This window comes from Chiloscyllium plagiosum, chromosome 36 (genome assembly GCF_004010195.1).
Source record: "Chiloscyllium plagiosum isolate BGI_BamShark_2017 chromosome 36, ASM401019v2, whole genome shotgun sequence".
Classification (NCBI taxonomy): Eukaryota; Metazoa; Chordata; class Chondrichthyes; order Orectolobiformes; family Hemiscylliidae; genus Chiloscyllium; species Chiloscyllium plagiosum.
The window spans coordinates 26,103,808-26,126,692 of NC_057745.1; the positions used below are offsets into that span (position 1 = coordinate 26,103,808).

At 44.4% G+C, this 22,885-nt stretch overlaps 1 protein-coding gene across 11 annotated transcripts in view; it reads right to left on the reverse strand.

Annotated features, from left to right (window-relative positions):
- The window catches only part of LOC122541051 (multiple C2 and transmembrane domain-containing protein 2-like), a 476,548-nt gene that overhangs the window by 235,427 nt on the left and 218,236 nt on the right, over window positions 1-22,885 (reverse strand). For all 11 annotated transcript variants that reach the window (XR_006309501.1, XM_043677545.1, XM_043677546.1 and 8 more), the window contains 3 exons: window positions 12,185-12,327; window positions 6,594-6,670; window positions 3,621-3,732 (listed from right to left, as the gene is read on the reverse strand). Coding sequence is in view for 10 of the 11 variants with exons in the window: in XM_043677545.1 (XP_043533480.1) it covers window positions 3,621-3,732; window positions 6,594-6,670; window positions 12,185-12,327 (332 nt within the window). In the remaining variant the exon portion in view is untranslated. The remainder of the gene's footprint in view (window positions 1-3,620; window positions 3,733-6,593; window positions 6,671-12,184; window positions 12,328-22,885) is intronic.

The following is a 22,885-nucleotide window of genomic DNA, read 5'->3' on the forward strand; positions in this document are numbered from 1 at the left end:
GTGCCAGTCATGTGGCTTTCTGCACTGGTTCATGTTTTTCTAATTAGATAGACCTGGTTGGTGTGATTCCCTTTTTGTTAATTACACTGCTGTCATTTTCTGTTCTGCTGGTTTTTTAATGCTGGGATTTAACAGCAGGATGACGAGCGATTATGCTGCCAGCAACAATACATGGTTATGCTGCTAATTTTTTTGGACGGGCAAATCCAGTGCAAATTAACCTCCAGGATCTCAAAACATGCCACTACCATCCTGGAATCTGCCAAGTGCCATTCAGAAAACCTGCTGCAATCCCAATCTCCTCAGGAACACGGAAGATAATCATCTCCCCTCAGCGGGAACAGCAGAGTAAATACCCTCAGTAAATCGACAGGAGGGTCCGAACTGGCACTCAGAGTCAGAGCTGAGATTGGGCTTTATTTTAATTAAGGTTCATAATAACGTTAGGCTGCAGTTCCCCCACCAGTACTGGCCCTGCGCAGTTAAGATGTTCAACTGGCAGACTCATGTTAGTTTACTGAGCAAGCACTGCCACCAGTCTTATGGTCCACAGTCCATATACACAACACTCTGCCTGTTTTTTTAAGTGATGGGAGATAGTCATCGAATGTCCAGATTAGAAAGTGCTTGAAGGTTGATGCTTCACAAGCTATAAAGAGTGCACCATCAGTACTAGGCTGGAGGCATACTGAACACAACATGAAGCCCAACTCCCCACCTTCAAGACCACCCACCTGTCCTTAACACACGCAGAAGTTTTTATTCATTTATTGGACTCGAGATTCCCTGGCTAGGCCAACATATGCTGCCCATCTTCAACTGCCCCTTGAGAAGGTGGTGGTGGGGAGTTATTTACTTGAGCTGCTGCAGTCCACTAGTGCAGGTACATCCACAGTGCTCTCAGGGAAGGTTTCAGGATTTTGACCCAGCGATACTGAAGGTACGGCAATATATTTCCAAATCGGGATGGCGGGTGGCTTGGAGGGGAAGCTGGAGAGGGTGGTGTTCCCACGTATCTGCTGTGTAGAAGAGGCTGTGAGACTGTAAGGGATTTCCAGTGAGTTATTGTAGTGCACCTCTTGGAGGGTACACACTGATGCTGCTGTGCGTCGGTGTTGAAGGGACTGAATGTGGAAGGCTGTGTATGGACTGCAAATCATGACTGCTATTTGTTTAAACTAAGCTACACTGTCAATTACACCCAGACACTACTTTACATGAATGCTGAAACAGCAGGATAATCTCGAAGCTGACATCAACTATAACAATTTTACAGCATGGAAGCTGGCCATTCAGCCCATCCTTGCTGTACAAGAAGCCATCCAGCCTAATCTCACTCTCTGCTTCCTGGACTGTAAGTTATGGCTTTTCAAAATGTATGCCACATATTTGAAATGCGGTAAGTGTTCCTGCTTTCCCCTACCTTTCACACAGTGAATTCTAGACCTCCATCATCCTCTTAGTGAAAATAAGCGTCCCCTTACTCTTCTTGGTTATAGATCCCATTAACCATGGGGAATGACACCAAGCAGCTACAGGGAAACCAGGCAATAATAGCTCAACTCACAGCAACTGGGATCAGGGGGGGAATCAGAGCAGCCAGGACGCACCCATGTGTCAATACCAGATCATTAATAAACCAACAGCAATGAATTCAAGAGAAAATACTCAGATGTGAAGCCTGGTGCACAGATATTGTAGCAAATCTGATAAAAATCCACTGGGTTTCAAAGATCAATTTTACTGCCAATTGGCTGCACCAATACCTCACACCTGAAACTACCCCAGCTAAGTAAACTCTCACACCATTTTTATTCCTTCAGCAAGCCTGATGGGTTCCTGGGCCATGAGTTTATGGCCAATAGCGAATGGGAATTCCCTGTCACAACCTGTCATTAGTGAGGCTCCATCACGTGAAGTCATCCATTTCGGTAAGAACAACAGTAAAAAGGACTATTACATGAATGGTAAGAAATTGCAGCACGCTGCTACGCAGAAGGACCTGGGTGTCCCTGTGCATGAATCACAAAAGGTTGGTCTGTAAGTACAACAAGTAATTAGGAAGGCAAATGGAATTTTGTCCTTCAGTGCTAAAGGGATTGAGTTTAAAAGCAGGGAGATTATCTTGCAGCTGTACAGGGTGCTGGTGAGGCCACACCTGGAGCACTGCGCACAGTTTTGGTCTCCTTACTTGAGAAAGGAAGTACAGGTGCTAGAGGGGGTACAGAGGTGGTTCACTAGGTTTGATTTCAGAGTTGAGTCTTATGAGGAGACACTGAGTAGACTGGGGTTATATTAATTGGAATTTAGAAGAATGAGGGGCGATCTTATAGAAACATAAAATTAGAAAGGGAATAGATAAGATGGAAGTAGAGAGGATGTTTCCACTTGCGGGTGAAACTAGGACAAGAGGGCATAGCCTCAAAATGAGGGGGAGCAGATTTAGGACTGAATTGCGAAGGTATGTCTTCACGCAGAGGGTTGTGAATCTGTGGAATTCCCTGTCCAGTGAAATAGTTGAGGCTTCCTCAGTGAATGTCTTTAAAGCTAAGATAATTTCTTTACTGTTCAGAAAAGAATCTAAGGAATACAGTGAGAGGGTGGGTAAATGGAGCTGAGTCCATGAAAAGATCAGCCATAATCGCAATGAATTGCAGAGCGGGCTTGAAGAGCCTATTCCTGCGCCTAGTTCTTACGCTCGTATTACTCTGGAGTATCAGGCAGGATATAGTGTCTAGAGTTGGACTTAAGCCTATCACCTTCTAAAAAGCATAAATCCAAATGGGAGGCAGCCTGAAACACAAAGTAATAGAGAATACTTCACAGATTAATGGGTGCACAATAATCTGATCTTCCCTGTGGTCAGTACCAATTGGAGGTGATGTACATTGTGGGTTCTTGGAAGCCTTGAGCTTCCTCACATGCTGTCCATCGTTGCTGATGGTTCAGTTAGTTACTATAGTCTTCAATCAATCCAAAGAAACAAGTTTGCAAGTTTTTGAATTATATTTATTCATAGAATATGGGCATCACTAGATTTATTGTTCATCCCTAACTTCCCATCATTAATTAAATCACATCATAATCCAAGTTTTGGTACTTGACACTGCTTTGTTGTTCACTCATGGGACATGAGTCTCACTGGCTGGGCCAGCATTTATTTCACATCTCTAGAGAAGGTGGTGGTGAGACATGCAGTCCACAATTCCACAAGGAAGGGAATTCATGGATTCTGACACAGTGACACTGAAGGAACGGTGATAGATTTCCACATCAGGATGGTGAGTGACTCCGCAGGGAACTGGCATTGCTGGTTTTTCCATGTAACTGCCTGCCTTTGCCCTTCTAGATGCAGTGACTGTGCCTGGGGAAGGTATTGGAAGGTGTTTGTTGAATTTCTGCAGTGCATCTTATAGGTGGTCCACACTGCTGTTACTGAGCATCGGTGATAGTGAGAGTGGATATTACTTGACACATGCTACCCTGGAATGCATTATGAATTCTTGCGTATCCAAAAAAACAATTCCTTTCACCTTATATAACTTCCAAAGTTAACACCTAATGACACATGAAAATGTAGGAATAAACGCACAGCAGGAAAGAATGAACCCTTTACTCACATTTCTTATGCCGTCCCTCGGTTTGTTGGCAAGTTTTATCTCCAGGATAATCTCGCCCATGTCTTCCTCCAGGCTATTTGGATCATCGAGCTGCAATTGCTTTAGTACCGTGCTAAGAGAAGGGAGCAGACCAACAGGTTAAAAAGTGTTTTCAAATCATGCCGACAGCCTTTGAACTATAGAGGATAGAAACCAGATATTCAGTCACTCCAGCTGTGCAATTCTTGAAGGTGAAGTAGACAGAGTTGTGAAGAAATACACTTGCCATAATTGGTCAATTGCATTGAGTATAGGAGTCACAGCTGTACAGGAGACTGGTGTGGCCACTTTTGGAATACCCCATGCAACTCTGATCTTCCTGCTATAGGATAGATGCTGTTTAACTTGAAAGGATTCATAAAAGATTTACCAGAATGTTAGCGTGGTTGGAGGGTTTGAGTTATAGGGAGAGGCTGAATAGGCTGGGACTATCTTCCCTGGAGCATCAGAGGCTGAGGGGTGACCTTGTGGAGACTTATAAAATCATGAGGGACATGGATAGGGTGAATAGCCATGGTCTTTTTCCCATTTCTCATTGTTGTTAGTTGTGGCCAGATTGAGAATCCCAAACTCAGCAGAGCTATTTGTGACAAGTGCTGAGTTCAAACAGACCCCACATTTTGTGGAGAATGCAACTCAACCCACAGCGACTCTATGGAGGACACAGACAAGACCCTGAGGGAAGGTAAGATCTGTTAAAGGTTCACAAATTGTTTCCTTTCCAAAAGAAAATAAGAACAGGCTGCAGCTGTCAACGAAAACAAAAACTATGTAGACCCACTGCTGGATTCAATAGATTCAAAGGATATCTCAATTAGATTGGAGCAAAAAAAAAAATCACCATCTGCTTCTGCCATTTTAACACACCTCATTGTTGATATTTCCCAAGGGTTGTGATTACTGGTAGGCCAATTGTTGATGTTTGACTGATTTCCAGAAAGATCCACGTTATCTCAGCAGGGGTACAGAGTTCACGATTTGACTAGCAGATTTAAGAGGCTTTTAAAGGATTAACTGTCTTTGATGTGGTTCGTAATAGAAGCTTTTTTGTTTTTACAACGGATTAACCGTTTTATCATTGGGTATTTTGAATGAGACTTGATTGCAGTATCAGCTATGTAACAGCTGGTTACACGTCCATGCTTTCTTTCATCCCCACATGGGGCTGAAGTGAGCCCGAAGTGGATACTAGGTAAGTACAGGCTATAGGCAAACTTATTTGTGCTGTGGTAGCATTAGGTTTGGGCCACTATTTCAGAGAAGAGCGATGACTCAGTCTACCTCAGTACTTGCCTGTCCTAAATGTCACCTTCAAACTGCATCGAGAGGTAAAGGGGATGAGTGGAGAAATTTTACAACTCAGGTTTTCAGCCGCAACAATGGAAGTCTGACCCTAGGTTTCATAAATAAGCTGCGAGTGCCTAAAACTTCATGATAACACCATAACACGATTGAAAATTTGAATTTCACACCCATTGCCAATATAAATAGGAGAAGATGAGGCAGTGATTACAAGAGACAATTGGATGGATAATGGAATGGAAGAAAACTTGCAGGGTTAGCAGTGAATATGGGACTGACTGACTCTACAGAGAGCTATCATGGACGAGATGGGCAGGTAGGCCTTCTTTGGGTCATAATTAATCCACAAAACCAGCGTCAATTTCACCAGGCAAATAATTGTGAGGAACGCATAGGCTTCCATGAGTATAAGGCTCAATATTTGCTGCCAGTATGTAGAGTTCAATTCGAAAGAATATAAACTTTTTTTCCAGCATTACTGAACAATCAAATAGAAACGCACTCATAGTTTGGATACCACAGAGATATAAAAGTCCAATAGGCAGACAAGCAAAATGGCTGCCACAGGGTTGGGAGATGTTATTCCCATTATTACAAAATTGTAAACCCTATCCTATTGAATTCATTTATCAAGTCAATGTGCTCGGTCCCTGTACCATTTCTCTGCCCACTCCCTCCTCAATAGATCATTAACATACCATTTACACATTCATTACTAATTCAGTGGTGTCAAAGGGGAAAATACTCAATCTGAATAACACCAAAGTGTACAATGGTAAATGTGCTGCTAATGGAAATAGACGGCCAAGATCAGGCTCTTTCTCTACTTAATGGAGCACTCTTTAAGGGCCAAGTCTGCAATCCTGCTACCCCCAGTGGGAAACTGTATTCACTGTGAATGTATGACAGTAAAACACAAATCCACCATTTAACACTGTGCAGCCCTCTTGGTGCAGGATCTGTCCAGTTCTAACTAATGTGAGGTAAGATTTGAGATTCACCTGCTGAACAGTGGTTGGTTTCATTCTATTTACTGAAACTTTCATATGAGGAGAGAACACAGTGAATTAATTGGATAACATCTCCAAAAATAAACAACTAGCACAGGCTTGATGGGCTGAACTGCCTGCTTCAATATCATAACTTTACACTCACCATTTTAATGTGTGCGTATATATGTCTGTAATAGACCAGATATTCAGCTATGAACTAAATCAAAAGTCACTACTCTGTTTTCATTATATCACCATCAGTTTTAGTCAATCTATTAACTCAAACACTTCAAAACTTTAGCCCAGTTCCCGTGCCTTATTATAAGTCATATCAGCACTTCACTGAAGTTCTGTGTGTATGCCAACACAGTCATAAATCCAGTCTCCATTAATTTATAATTTATATCTCTTAATCCCTCCAGGCCAGTGAACAATTGCTGAGCTTTTAATAGCACTTAGCTCCAGACAATTGAGTCTGAGTACTTCATATCTTTTATTTGCCTTGCCTAAATCCAAGGAACACTTTTCAATATTCAGAGCTCAGGTACTGCTCTATCAGATAACCCTCTTCAATCACTCACTCGATAACAAACCAACAGTACACAAACAGTAAAGTATTATTCACCATTAGATTACAAACCTGTTCACTTCAAGCTCGCTCAGACTGAGATATGCAGAACCCATGAAATCGTCCGTGGCCAAATCTCGGTCGTAAACCTATTTGCGGAGAGAGTTTTATTTCATTATTACGTTAACTGAGAGTGAATGAACACGTGGTTCAAGACAAATGCTTTAGGACCATAACCTGTAGAATTAATTTTATGATCACCACCTCAGTCAAAAGGAAATAATTCAGTGCTCCGATCAGTCCCCACCCGGAGATGTGTGTCCATTTCCAATGGTCAAGAAATCACGGAGACATTCAGACACCAGTCGCAATGACAGGAGTCATGAGGCTGGGCAGTGGTGTCAGAGTCCGAGTTATAAGCAAAGAGTGGAGACATTTGGGCTTTTCAGTCTGAAAATCAGAGGCGTCTAAGCGATGGCATTATCAGGGTCTGTAAAATAGGAAATATTATGGGATGCTACTTTATCATGCCTCTCTCAATTAAACGGTAAGGCAGTAAAAGTGCAATTTAAAACTGGCATCAGGAGGTTTCTTGTGTGTAGAGTTATCAACAACTGGAATTAAACTGCAATGGCTGAAAAAAATAATGGAGACAACAGCAGAGGAATGAGTCTGGTTAATTAAGATGGGCCAAATGTCCTCTTTCATACAAAACTCCCTGTACGAGCTTTCTTGATTTTCCAAAGTCCTACCTTCAGTAGAATTTAATGCGGTACCCAACATCACTTGGTCATACCATGACATGACCCATTATGGCTCCACTGAACACTCTACAAAAACAGAGGAACGTAAACTCTTAGGTGTCCATTATTTTCTTCATCTTGTGTGGACACATGATGAAACACCTCCAGGCAAGTGGACCTTCTGGCCCAGAGGTAGGGACATTACCACTGTACCACAAGACCCTTGGCCCTCAGTTGTATCACAGGTGAGCATACGACTGAACGTAAACACAACAAGTCAATGGATGGGCGATGACTCAAATTCCTAATGCTTATATGGGACAGACAATGCTGCACTGCAGTCAAAAGGGAATACCTGGATCTGGCACTGAAACCAAAACACAGAGAAGCCTCAAAAGAGAATACGGAGCTTCTCATAATCACAGGAAGGACAGACTATCCTCAAGTTGTTGCAGTATGTGGAGGTGAACTACAGCTGCAATGCCACAATTTTGTCTCTGCCTCAAAGAGGATTGCAGCTCATCACAGACATGTAGTAGAGAGATTGAAGCAAATGTGAACGCTCAACCAGCCTTCACTATCCCAGCGAGACACTTTGGTCTGGTATGAGTCACTGCTGTGATTCCAGAATGAGGTTACATTGACACCATATCCAAAGTAGGAGATAGTCAGGACTGCAGGTGCTGGAGAGGCAGAGTTGATAAAGCGTGGCGCTGGAAAAAGCACAGCAGGTCAGGCAGCAATTGAGGAACAAGACTTCTTCACGGTCCTGCCTGAAATGTCGACTCCCTTGCTTCTCGGATGGTAGATCCAAAGTTTCAATATGAAGACGTGAAAGTGGATTTTGCCGTTACAGTGTGAAAGCACTCTGTCTAAATAAACCAATCACATTTAATTCTGCAGCTTGCCCAGAATATCTGTAATTTCCTGGACTCTCTGATGTACCCAAGTTAACCAAAGCTGATCGACATCCCAACTCACTCCGGCAACCAATTTTGCCCCATTTTGTGAGGTAAAAAAGCACCGACACATCTGTTTCAGGATACAGACTCTTAATTATTTTCGCAACTCTTCATGGGCCAGAGAAGGATGTGTCTTCAGTAGCCACTTTGTGAGATCAGAAGGGGAAAGGGAGTGTGGCACAAAATACTTGGCTTGCATGTGGGCATCCAATTTACATTCTGCCATGTTTGCGGTAGCAACACTGGATCATTTTGTCGTACAATGAATTGGTTGCTCAGGCTTGAGGTGCTATTGTGTAACAATGTGGATCCATTAGATTTACAATCTGTCAGATACCACGGGAGCTGAGAGCCACACCACGCCACAATAGGCCTGCTCCAAAATCTATCGCAGCCAACCTCCACTCAGTCCCTCTCCATGAGCAGTTTTCCTGACATAAGGATCACACAAAGAGTCCTGTCAGAAGATCGGAATTATAGCCTGGAAGCAGGCTGGTCAGCCCATCAAGTCCACATTGACCGTCCAAAGAGCATCCCATCCAGTCCCAACCCTTCTACCCTTTCCTCGTAACCCGGCATTTAGCATAGCTAACTCACCTAGTCTGTACATTCCTGGACACTAAGGGGCAATTCAGCGTGGCCAATCCACCCTAACCTGGGCATCTTTGCGCTGTGGGAGGAAATCGGAGGAAACCCAAACAGGCAAGGGGAGGACATGCAAACACCATACAGTCACCCAAAGCAGGAAACGGGTTGCTGGGATCCCTGGTGCTGTGGGGAAGCAGTGCTAAACACTGAGCTACCATACCTGCTACAAAGAGACATCTACAATAAGAAACTAAAGCGCTCTATTCATAGTTTAGCTGCATTACCCAAGTAGCATACCCCCAGAATATGAAGTGGTAAAGGCAAATAGAACAGACATTAACTGGAGCTAGATAAATATGTAAGGGAGACAACGTTAGCAGGATGTTTAAGCTAATACGCAACAGAGCAGGAGAAAGCTTATGTAGAGTATAAACGCCAGCACAGATAGTTGGGCCGAATGGTCCAAATCTGTGCTGTAAGTCGATTGCAATATGGAGCTGAGCACAATAATAAATGAGAAATCACAAAACGCATTAACTCGAAATAACTGTGGATCAGCCCAAAACTAATTCCTACAGTTGGTCCCAAATGTGAACATCAACCTCAGCATCAGCCCAACCTTCTCTTTGATCAATGGAAACATACTGCAGTGTGTGTAGTGTGTGTGCGCGTGTCGGTGTGTGCGCGCGTGTTGGTATGTGCGCGCGCGTGTCGGTGTGTGCGCCCGTGTCGGTGTGTGCGCCCGCGTCGGTGTGTATTCATGTAAGTGTGTGTGCGTGTAGGTGTGTATTCATGTAAGTGTGTGTGCGTGCGTGTAGGTGTGTATTCATGTAGGTGTGTATTCATGTTAGGTGTGTGTGCGTGTGTGTAGGTGTGTACGCACATGCGTGGACGAAATCCTCCACAGAATTCAGAATCACTTGAAATCCTGCGATATTTCAGGAACTGCAAGAGTTTCAACAATACATGATTGACAAATTCTTGGCACTTCAGAACAACAAAAGGGCAAGTGCCCGAAACGTCGATTCTCCTGTTCCCTGGATGCTGCCTGACCTGCTGCGCTTTTCCAGCAACACATTTTCAGCTCTGATCTCCAGCATCTGCAGACCTCACTTTCTCCTCAACAAATCCCCTCTGTTAATTTAATTGCAAATTTGAAGAAGTGAGAAAGCACAGCCTTAGCAGCCATTGACAGTCCCATATTTAAAATATTCTTCACATGCCAAGCCAATTGGGTTGCATATTGCATCTATCTAGTCATATTCTGCGCACAAACTTAATTCTCTTTTCCCTCTACTGAAAGCGACTGTTTGGAATATTTATATTCTGTCAGTAGCTAATCAGGATAATAATTTGCAGCGTAACAGAATCTGATGTCCTGATGAAGGGTTTATGCCCAAAATGTAAACTCTCCTGCTCCTCAGATGCTGCCTGACCGTCTGTGCTTTTCCAGCATCACACTCTGTGACTCTGATCTCCAGCATCTGCAGTCCTCACTTTCTCCTAAAGTGGCTTAAGGTCTTGAATGGGTTAGTTTAATAATGAGGCCTGCATTTGTCCTGAGTTTCGCTCTCATTGATAAAAACTGATTCATTATATTTAATTTTCTTCAACTACTTAATCCTGTATAAAAATAAGCATTTATATTCATAGCTCCATTGGTCATATAAGCAATTTGAGCTATTAAACAAACTGCAAACTGACAGGCCACCCACTGTGATAATGATAGGTAGTAACATCAGTCACGAAACACTAATCCTATAATGATGGTCCTCAGGTTTACTTCAACACACAGAGTAAGATAGCTAGAACTGACTTTTTTTTAAATGCAATGCATTTTTTCCTACTGTTTGAAGGTACAAGTCAGTAGTTTGAAATGATTCGATAGCTTGAAGATTGTGATGAGTTTATCCATTTTTTATGCATATTCCTCTCTATTATTTACAATCCCAAAAGGCACTCCAATTGTTCTAAGTGTTCCTGCATTTATCTAAAAGGTATCCTATCTCCCCAAATAACTGACAGCTGGACCTTCAGACCTTCTCATGAAACGTACAAACCAAACAAGTTTTGCTTTTTGAATCCTATTCATAAAGTTCCACTTGAACATATATAGCTGCCTCCATGAACCATGAACTGGGACAACACATCCAACCTAGGACAAGCCAAACAAAGACCCGCACGAGAATTCCTAGAAGCATAACATTCCAACCGGAACTCTATCAACAAACATATCAAGTTAGACCCCATCTACCACCCCCTGAGAAAAAGAACAGGAAATAACTTCACCACAGGAGATGACATCATCAACCCAAAGAAACCCAAACATATAAATAGAAAGCAGGAATTACCAGCAGTGCTTTGCCCAGAGGCCCACTGAAGATGTTATCTAGAAGGGTGACGAAGCGTCTAGAAATGAACTTTCCAGCTCAGCGAGCAAACCTACATCCAGAACCATGAACCAATGGGCCCTGGGTGATATGGGCGGGTGTTGTGTTCCACAGCAGGGCTTCCAGAATCAGTGTTCTGGTTCCTGGCTAAGCTGGAGTCTTTACAAAAATTCAGAGCTAAACATTTAAGTCTATTCAGTTCCAGGACCCTCCTTTTAAGTCTTTGTCACACCTTGGCTAGGGCCCTTACATCTTTTTATTAACACAACATTAAATCAGCGCTAATTATTGAGATCTCGTTATGTTGGATTAGCATGGACAGAGGATTGGCTAACTAATAGAAGACTAGGAGTTGTAGAGTGATACAGCACAGAAACAGACCCTTCGGTCCAGCCAATCCATGCTGACCATAATCCCAAACTAAACCAGTCCCATCTGCCTAATAAGGAATAAGGGGACATTTTCAGGATGGAAACTGATCCTGTAAGTACAACTCAGCTAATTCCACACCCCCTGCCTTTGTCCCTATCAATATTCTTTCTTCAGATACTGATCCAGTTCCCTCTGAAAGCCTCAACTGACTCTGCTCTCGCTACACTCTCAGATAGCGCGCTCCAGATCCTAACCATTCAAGTAGCAGAGTGTTAATACTTTGTTTTATTGTCACACAGGAATTAGAAATGCAACAAACTGTTTTTAAACACTGCGCGCGACCTCAAACCAAATTATAACCACTGATACCGGGTCGGGTGACCTAAAACGATTACCACTGACCGTAGCCAGTGAAATCAACCAAAATTCTAATCAGTGAATCCCAAACAAAGAATGGACCATTGACCCCATCACCGATCCTAACTATATCATAACCATCAAACCAAACCATCTAAACATAAGCACTGAACCACACTAAGTTTAACTCCCAAAGTAACAGTATTTAGCTGAATCAGTATATCATTTCTGAACATGCAGCTCTTTATTACCTTGACATACAGCTTTTGATTCAAGTTCTTGACTGGTATGACAAAGGTCTCATCCCATCGAGGGTTTAAGTTTTTGTACATGATCTTGCTCTTGTACAGCGTTTTGCCAGCCAGTTTAAACTTGACATAAGGATCACTCGTACCTGTGGGACAAAATAAATACATTGCATCAATGATATCTGCGAAAATATCTTAAGGTATTCTTACAGTGATCAATTTAATTGGCAATCATTCATAGATGCATGCCGATCATTTCCATCCTTAACCTGTGTATTTATGGATGAAAAACCCTTTGTTACCATACAACAATGTTCCTTGGGCAGCCGTTTCCAAACACATAACCACTACAATCGAGACGGTTAGCTCAATTGGCTGGATGGCAGGTTACTCATACGAAGTGGCGCCAACAGGGTGGATTGGTTACCATGAAGGATTCTCCTTGTCAACCTCTCTCCTTGCCTGAGGCATGATGCCCCTCAGATTAAACCACCACCAGTTGTCACTCCCTAATGAGAGAGCGCCCTATGGTCTGGTAGGACAATGGTGACTTTGCCTTTACTATCAAGAAGGACAAGGGCAGCAGGTAGATGGGAACGCCACTACCTGCAAGACCCTTCCAAGTCACTCACCATCCTGACTTGAAAATACATCGCTGTTCCTTCGGGTATCGTTGCGTCAAAATCCTGGAATTCCCTCCCTAAAGGCATTGTGGGTCAACTTACAGCACACAGACTGCAGCGGCTCAGGAAGGCAGCTCACCAGCCTGTTCAAGGGCACCTCGGAAAGGGCAATAAATGCTGGGCCAGCTAACAACACCCACATCCCATGAATACAAGTTTAAAGTACCATACCAGGTAGTGGTGGGGGGAGGGGGGTTTGGATTTCCATGGTGCAAGAATGGTCCCAGGAATAAAAAGCTTTAACATATGAGGAACATTTGAGGTCTCTGGCTCAATACTCAATGTAGTTTAGAAGGATGAGGGGAGGATCTAACTGAAACTTACAGAATACTGAATGGCCTGGACAGAGTGGATGTTGGGAAAATGTTTCCATTGTTCGGAGAGACTAGGACCCAAGGGCACAGCCTTAGAGTAAAGGGAAGACCTTTTAGAATGGAGGCAAGGAGAAACTTCTTCAGCCAGAGAGTGGGGAATCTAGGGAATTCATTGCCACAGAGGGCTGTGGAGGCCAGGTCATTGAGTATATTTCAGACAGAGATAGATAGGTTCCTGAGTATCAAGGGGATCAAGGGTTATGAGGAGAAAGCTGGAGAATGGGATTGAGAAACTGATCAGAGCTGAAAATGTGTTGCTGGAAAAGCGCAGCAGGTCAGGCAGCATCCAAGGAACAGGAGAATCGACGTTTCGGGCATAAGCCCTTCTTCAGGAATGAGGAAGGGCTTATGCCCGAAACATCGATTCTCCTGTTCCTTGGATGCTGCCTGACCTGCTGCGCTTTTCCAGCAACACACTTTCAGCTCTGATCTCCAGCATCTGCAGTCCTCACTTTCTCCTTGAGAAACTGATCAGCCATGATGGAATGGCGGAGCAGACTCAATGGGCTGAATGGCCTAATTTCTGCTCCTATGTCTTCTGGTGTAATGACGCAGGGAGCAAGATTCACAGATCTGTACAGGATTACATGTGAGTTTTGAAGGGGTGGGGGAGAGGGGGCTATCTTGCATAATAGCACTCAGTTCCCTGAATAAGAGGCCCAGGATCGGGAGGGGATAGGTCCAGTGAGAGTCATTCACCAAACTCGCTGCCATCTCCCTTCCTCACTCCCACTCCCACCACAGGCCTCTTACGGTGACTCCCTCTTGCTGTCCATCAACTGTGGCCTGGGATCCGTGATGTCAACAATCTCAAGGCAGGTGCCTCCCCAGCAGCACGGTCAGTCCCTGAGTTCATTTCTTCTGAACCTATTCCTGGATCTATCTAAAAGGCATCCCATCTCTCCAATTAACTCTGACAGCTTCAAACTTCTTGTGAAAAGTTTAAAGCACACAAGTTTTGTTTTCTGAATCCTATTTGTGAAACCTGGATCGATTGGAGGACATTTCCACTTTAACATATATAGCTGCCTCCGAAAACCAATGGTGTATTCAAAAGGATACTGGCTCTGAGCGATATGGGCGAGTGCTGGACGACCAACTCTCTGTAGATGGGACTTGTATCCTCGGCTCCTTGATCCCAGGGATGGCCCACCTGTGCCCAAGTGGAGTTCTTCTCAGCTCTGGGCAAGATCCCAATGATACAGTCAAATATTACCCAATGTGTCAACACATTTTGGGAGGAAAATGGAAAAATATAAAACCTCAAGAATTCACATCACACTTAGTTAACATTCTCCACGACAGAAAACTCTAATTTCTGCATTTTCTTTTAAGAAATAAGAGCTCTTTAGATCTGCAGCTACATCAAGCTGCACGTACACCTGCCCCTCTGCATTCACAAGGCCTAAGGCCTACATTAAAGCCATCTTTGAGTTGCTCCTTTTTCAGTGGACAGCTTTTCCCATCGTACTAAACAAATAGGATGAAGGTTTGACCAGAGGCAAATTATACTATCCACAAAATCTGATGGAACTGCTGAAATACATTTGCATTTGGCACAGTCCATAAGCCTGATACTGTCTGATCATTTCTCAGGGATCAATTTAAGCTTGGGTATTTAATCGACTCTCGTGCTTTTTCCACTGGGTTCCAGCTCTCCTATTTATCACCATCCTGCCAAATCTCCTTGACAACTCCAGGCAAAGGCATGTCGAGCCAGCTTGGATTAGGAAACCAGAGTTCGACTTATACTTGTACTGCTGTCTTCCATTACAGCGGCTTTAATCATGTCCGATAGTGAGGAAGGTCTGTGAGCAGCCAGAGAGACCTCACAGAGCTGCAATTCATTAGACGGCTGAACAAAGTAAACCAATTACCAAGAGCAGTCCACAATGATCTGAGCTATCGTGATTGCAGGTGACAGGACAGAATTTTCCTCCTCCTTGCTCTCTGTTTTGGGAACAGCTCCAAAACTTGATTTTTTTTTTTTCACTCACCAACAGCAGTGTATAAAAAGGGTTCTTGTGTTATGGTGAATGGATAAACTCTAAGTATGCTCAACATCGTGTTCAATTCTCTTCAATAACATTCTCAAGGCAAGGTTTTCATAATGAAAAAGATTAAAACAAATCCAACTAAGTCACTGCCTCAATTGCTTCAGTTCTCAGGTGAACCTAAGGACTACAGATGCTGGAGATTAGAGTCGAGAGCATGGTGCTGGAAAAGCATGACAGGTCAGGCAGCAACTGAGGAGCAGGAGAATCGATGTTTTGGGCAAAAGCCCATCATCAGGAATTCCCGATGCCTGAAACATCGATTCTTCTGCTCCTTAGATGCTACCTGACCTGCTGTTCTTTCCCAGCACCACACTCTCAAACCTGCTTCAATTCTCAGCCCACCCATTACCATGTCATCTGGAAAACATGGGGTCAGCATCAGGCCTTAGTAACCACAGGTCACTGACCTGACACAAGGTAAAGTTAATTGAAACTAAAATATACAGAAAGCCTCAACATTTCAATCTGAATGATTCTAATACTCAGTTAATTAACTCCACTTTGTGCCTGTAGGGCCCAAGCTGTTGTTAACAACAATACCAATCGTCTACTTCAGAGGTAGAATCTTTCTCATCATGATCAGAAAAGTCGCCCATGTGATTTTTTGAAAAGTAGATACTGTCCAGATGAACCAGAACTTTGGCTGATCTATTTCGCTGCTGAAAGGGAAAACGGGACACACCATTTCCCAAGAGAAATATAACCACACTAATCCGATATCCATTTATATTTACTGGTCACAACTATTTAAGTCTTTCAGATGAGCTACATCCTACCCCGATCTTCATCGGTGAACCTGGTCAAGTTCATTAAAGGTTGTTTGTGAATGTCATGTCCTGGGCAAACACAACTCTATCTGAGAGATGCTGATCTATTTCTGACTGCCCATCACAGGCATGAATGCATAGCCTCTGCTGATTCAATATCCATTGTATTTGATTCCCTCCCCCTGAGCTGTTTAGAACATAGAGCTGGTTACTTTAGCACTTCATGTAAAGAGCACTCTGAGGGTTACTTTGTGTGGGGAGATTTAACCTGCGAGGTTTTTAATTCCCTGGAATTCAGAAGATTAAGGGCTAACTTCAGTCAGGTTTCCAAAGTATCAATGACAGCATATGGTGTTACTTGAGAAACTATTTTGAAGAAAAATAGTGCAAATGAAAACTCCAGACTTTTGACATCAAGAAAAATAATTCTGCTCACCCCCACCTTTCATTCCATCCAAACCTCTCTCTCCTTATTTTACACCATTTCTAATTCTCCTCTCCTTCTGAAAGTAATCAATTAGACAGTGCAAATTCCCTCACAAGCCAGTCAGAGTGGCTCACCCGCCTCTTCACAAATAACGTCGCTGGACACCATTTTCCCTCAGCCTGCATCCGCGCAACACTGCAAAGCGTTTAGCTTGCTTTCCCAGCACTCACGCATTCCCACTTCCTGCTAGCCTCTGTGCGGGTCACATTGCTTTCTTAGCTCATGGGTCCTCAGCGCCCGGTTACCTAGCGGCCAGCCTCTGGGGTTCACGCAGCTTTGCGGAGGGAGAGCTGGGCAGCTTGCGACGGTGGGAGCACTGAATGGACAAGGGAGTAGACATGTCTGTGTGGCACTGCGCCACATCAGCGTCACACTGGAGCCAGCAGCTTAGGTGGGTAGCGCACTCCATGTGCTTCAAGTTAATAGCCATGTGCGAAAGTCAGAGGTGCACAATAAGAGAAGTTGCAGGGTACTGTCACTCTAGAAGGGATTGGCTACAGTCAGTCAGGCCCTTAGTCTTACCAGAGTCCTGAGATCCGTGTCCCTGCAGTTCAGGGTTTGGGCTATGGTCAGTCTTACAGGTCGAGAGTGACCAGTCTGGGGATTACAAATAGGGCATTGAGCCATCAATCGGGGAAAAGGGGTGGACCAGTTCTTCCTGCAAATATGGCAAAGGGAGGGACTGAGTATGATGAAATTGACCAGAAGAGACGTTAGTGGTGAGGCAGGAGCAGAAGGGAGAAGTGCAGAAGACAGGGAGGGTTTTAGTAGTTTGGGAAAATGAGGTGGAGAGAGCTGTTGAGTGGATTTGTGGAATAATGGCATTTGTTTTCCATCATAGAATAAAATCCCTGCAGTGTGGAAGCAGGCCATTTGGCCCATTGAGTCCAGACCAACCCTCCTAAGAGCATCCCATCCTCTACCTATCCCAGTCACCCTGCATTTCCTATGGCCAATCCACCTGACCTGCACATGTTTGGACTGTGGGAAGAAACCAGAGCACCCAGAGAAAACCCACAGGGACACGGGGCGAACGTGCAAACTCCACACAGACATTTGCCTGAGGCGGGAATCAGACCCGTGACCCTGGCGCTGTGAGGCAGCAGTGCTTACCACTGAGCCACCATACCAATGAACTTTCAATGAGCTTTTATGAGGTGCATACAGTGACAGAGTTCAAGTGATTAGGAGGCGGTAGAACAGAAGGTGGTGACACCTAGCCTTGTGGAGCACAGAGGTACTTCCTGCTGGGCATGGCTTCCCCCCCCCCCCCCCAGACACAGCCCTAATACAGGCTGCCACGCGTGTCCAAGCTGAGTTGGTCCAGTGGCATGGCTTCCTCTGTCAGCCAGCTGGGAAAAGCATTATCCTCCTCTCGCCATCCTCTCCAGCAAACATCTCCAGACTCCTACGGAGAGCCTTCCTGTCTTCTGAGATATTTGCCCTCAGTGATAATGGTGGGGGCACTACAGGGTGGGAGACAGTTCCTGGTTTGCAGTACCTGACGTGGTGAGCAGCTGGGGTTGTAAACCTGGGGGCCAGAAAGACGCAAGGCCCCAGCTGCTGGAAGCACTCCCAGGTCTCTGCTGGCACTATTCCCGAAGAGAGACAAACAAGAGTGTAGACGTACAATTAATGAGGTGAAGAGCAGAACATTGTGAGAGAAAAAGCACTCCAAGCAATGATGGACCAGGCACTATCAGCAAAACATTATCTGAAAAGAATACTGCCCCCGTATTTTCTACAGCAGAAGTGAACTTTCCCACTGATTCTCACACAACAATAAGATGTTAGAGATGGTTTCTATTCTAACACATTCAATTTTAATCCCATTTTCATCTCAGAGTTCAGGCAACTACACCCTGGAGTTTATAATCAAACTGGAACAATGGGATTGAAGAGTGCATTGTCAAAATCGCCCACAGTCAGGTGTGACTGAATGGACAGTCAACAGCCAGTTGGGAAGCAGTGCTCACTCTGGGTTGGGGGGTCTCCAATTTGATGAACCTGGAGCAGGCAGCTGAAGTGGAGACACCATCGGCTATAAGGAATTTATCTAAACGACCTGTGAAATACCTTCACAGAGGCCGGTATCCTGTCACCAAGTCAGCCTTTATTTACACACAGAGAGTCTTTGACACTGATCCAGTTCCTACAGAGCCAGCTGTCAGAGTGTCAGGATCGCTGACACTCCTGTTTCTGTCAGCCAGGGCTCTCTGATTGGACCAGATTAACAGCCCCAATCCGGGAACTCATACTCTATCAGGTCCATCTGGCTGACCTCATTACAATCACTACTTCCCTCCCTCTCTAAGTCTGGGGCATAGACTGGTTATTTTCTTTTGTAGCTCCTCCAGGGGTGTTTTAGCACCATGGCAGATTCCTCCAACACTGTCTCTGATACAGGCAGTGTGCAATGTACAGTAGCTCACCTCTCACACCGAGAACACGGTGGAAGAAATTCATTCTCCTCTTCAGGCTGCAAAGGCATAGTGGCAGCAACATCCTCCGTAGCCATCTCAGATTCCGAGTTATCTTTAACGCTTGGAGAGGGAGAACCAATGGGTCCTGGAACAGTCAGAAAGGCAGTCGAAGAGCTGGGCACGTTTTGCTCCGGTGCCGTTTGCAGCTTTCTTATGGTCCACGTGTTTATTCAGAGCTGTCGCACCTCCCCGAACATTATACAACACGGGACCTGACCTCGTGTTGACCATACAGCCTACCCATGCAGGGCCATTCCCATGGTTCCTACACCAAACCTCATCCCCTGAAGTAAACTCTGTCTCTTGCTTAGCAGAGTCTTGTGTCTAGCTTTGGCATTCCCAATGTCATTTCACCCTCCGTCCCAAGTCTGGGAAGATCAGATCTAACGTGGTTCAGAGTCTTCTCCCCATTAGTAACTCCGCCAGAGATATCCCTGTGGGTGCATGAGGGATGATCCTATAATCAAATAGGAACCAGGACAGTTAGGTATCAAGTGAAGTTGTAGGCTGTTTCTTCAAACCTGCCTTCAACGTTTGGACTGCTCTTTTTGCCAGACCATTGGACGATGGATGGTATGGAGCTGTCCTGATATATCAAATACCATTCAACTTTAGGAAGTACTCAAATTCCCTGCTGGTAAACGATGGTCCATTATCTGTGACCAACACTTCCGGGAGTCTGGGAATTGCAAAAGATGCGCACAGTTCTTAACGAATGAACTCAAAGCAAGTTCAGCAACTTTAAATGGGCATCCCACAATGACTAAGGACATTGAGCTCATGAAAGGACCTGCAAAATCAACATGTGACCAGGTCCACCACGGTTTACTCCGCCATTGCCACAGGTGTGGGTAAGCTGCTGGCAGTAATCTTTGTCCTTGTTGGCACTCTGGGCACTGCCCCATAAGTACGGCTATATCTGCGACCAATCCTGGCCACCAGACATAACTTCTCACTAACATTTTAATTTTGGAAACCCCTGGATGACCCTGGTGGAGTTCAGCCAGCATCTGGCAGTGCCTGATGCTCAGGACAATCACCCTTGCTCCCCAAAACAATGTGCCATCCTCTGCTGTGATCTGGTCTCTCCGGGTCCAAAAAGGTTTCAATTCAGGTTGTGATGGCTCTTTGGTTTCCCCCATCGCACCAACGGTTTCAGTTTTGCCAGGATCGGATCTTTGTACATCCAGAGTCTGATATTGTCAGCAGTGACTGGAAGTGTGTCCAGAAAATTTAAAATAATTACAGACTCTTCCAGTGACAGTCCCACCGGCGGTGTATCTGTCAGTGGGAGGCGGCTTAATGCATCTGCATTTGCTATTTGGCCTCCCAGGCTCCAACTTGTAATTATACACAATTATTATTGGAGCCCACCACTGAGTTCAGCCTGAAGCTATGGGCAGCTCTACCTTGTCCTCTTTAAGTACAACTAGCAGTGATTTGTGGTCTGTTATTATTGCAAAATTTATGTCCGTATAGGTATTGGTGGAACTTCCTGACTCTGAATATGATCATCAAACCTTCCTTCTCTATCTGATCTTATTAACACTCTGCATTAGCCATAGTCCTGGATGCATACACTATCGAGTGTTCCTCTGCATTGGGCCATCCATGAGCTAATACTATCCCGGTGCCATACAGGGAGGCATCGCATGTCAATTCCTGATCTCATTTGGGATCACAGCATGCCAACATTTTCGAAGATGCTAGCTACTTCTTCACTTCCCTGAAAGCCATTGCTTGGCTACGTGACCATTTCCAAGGCTGACCCATTTTTAAGAGTTGATACAAAGGTGCCAGAATGGAGGCCAGGTTATGTATGAATTTCCACAATAATTCACCAGCCCAAGGAAAGACCCTGAGCTCCGGTACAAACATTGGAGCCAGGCCCCCTTTGATTGCTCTCACGTTATCTTCCAACGTGTGTAACCCAGTCTTGTCGACTCTGTAGTCCAAGTAGGTCACTTGGGATGCCTATAACACATATTTTTCCCTTCTAAGATATGTGCCCTCTACGAAGAAAGTACGATGTCCAAGTTCTCTACGTGCTCTTTATTGGTCTCCCCTGGTATTAACACATCATCTAAATAAATGGCAATGTGGGGTAGACCTTGTAAATTTTCTCTATTATTCACTGAAAGTGGCACGAGCTGACAATACCCCAAAATGGCCGTCTTGTAAAACGGTATAAACCCTTATGAGTATTAATTGTAGCATACGTCTTGGATTCTTGATCTAACCATAATTGCAATTACTCATGGCTCATGTCCAACTTTGTGAAAGACAACCCCCCCCCATCAGCCTTGTGTATAAATCTTCTGTGCGAGGAATTGGGTATATATCCAGCCACAAAAAGCAGTTTACTTTTGGTTTAAAATCCTCACAGAGACAAAATAATCCATTAAGCTTCCAATCGGTTTGACCAGTTCTGCCCATTCTGGTTTGATGACTCCTTCACTTTTCAGCCTCCCGATTTCTGTCTCAACTTGTGCCCATGGCACTGGACAGGCCTTGCAGAATCGTGCAATTGTTTCATGCAAGGTGACCTCATCTCCTCTGATAGTCCCTAGACGCTCCTGATAAGCCTCTGTGCATTTAATTAGGACCTCACTCAGGCAGCCATTTTCTAATCGAAAAATGTTGAGTTAATCCAGGTGTATCTTTCTCAACCAATTTCACTCCATCAAGCTTGGGCCCGAGGCTTTTACTACAATCAGTAGCAATTGAACTAGCTGTTTCTCATAAGAGACCGGAACTGAAGTTGTACCCCTAATCTGTAAAGATTCCCCAGAAGAGGTTCTCAGTCTAGCCAAGATCTAGTGTAACCTTAAGGCTTGGAGTCCAGAGGGAATTTTGTTAAAGGCTGGTTCTGCGATCACTGAAACGGCCGCGCTGGTATCGATCCCCATCAAAGCCCAATGACTATTTAATCAGACGTTTATTTTGATTGGTTCTGATTTGGATGTTGCTATGCAATTTAACATTTCCAAACCAAATGTAGCTGGACTTTGCAGGGTGTGCACTCTCTTGGATAATGGCCTGTAAGTTCTGTTACTCAATTTAGGTCTAGTGGGACTCTCTTGTTGTCTCGCGTCCACTGCAATGGCTTGTCGGCCCAGATCCTGAAGAAACATTTAACTGTTTGGCTGAGACTTGGCTTTGTTTTGGGTTTTTCTGTGGGCTGACTTAGAGTCCTTCTATTCAGGATGTCCTCAGTGAGGCTGTGCAATTGCCTGCACTCAAATAATTTTCTCCAAGTTCAGTCGGACTGGTAAGTGTGTCCACTTCCATCATCATATCCTATAACTCATATGCTCCACTTGCCGTATTTTCTAATGACAAAGCCAGTTGTGGTTTCTGTTAGAAGTCCAGTTGGGCTTCAGCTAGCAGGTGTTTTAGCATAGTTACATCATTAACCCCACATACCACAGACCCTCAGCATCTCATTGAGGGTTAAACCAAAATCCCAATACAGATTCCCTGGGTTCTCAAAGTGCCAAGTAAAAACTATAACAACTCAGAATTACAGGAGGCTTGGGGTTGGAATATTCCGTAACTAAATTCATCATCTCTTGAAAGATTTTCTTATCTGCTGCCTCAAGAAAATTAAGGTTCCTAATAAGCAAAAAAGCTGCAGGTCCACAAGCAGTCAGGAGAATTACTCTTTGCTTTTCATCTGACCCGACATCATCTGCCTGGAAAACATAACGCATTCTTTCCACATTCTTGGCCCAGTCTTCGACGGCAGGATCGAATGAGTCAAGCTTCCCAATTAACAGCACGATGTCAGAAATGCTTGCCCCAATTCAAAGATGACTGTTGTGAGTGAATGTTTTCAGGAGCATGCTTTGCC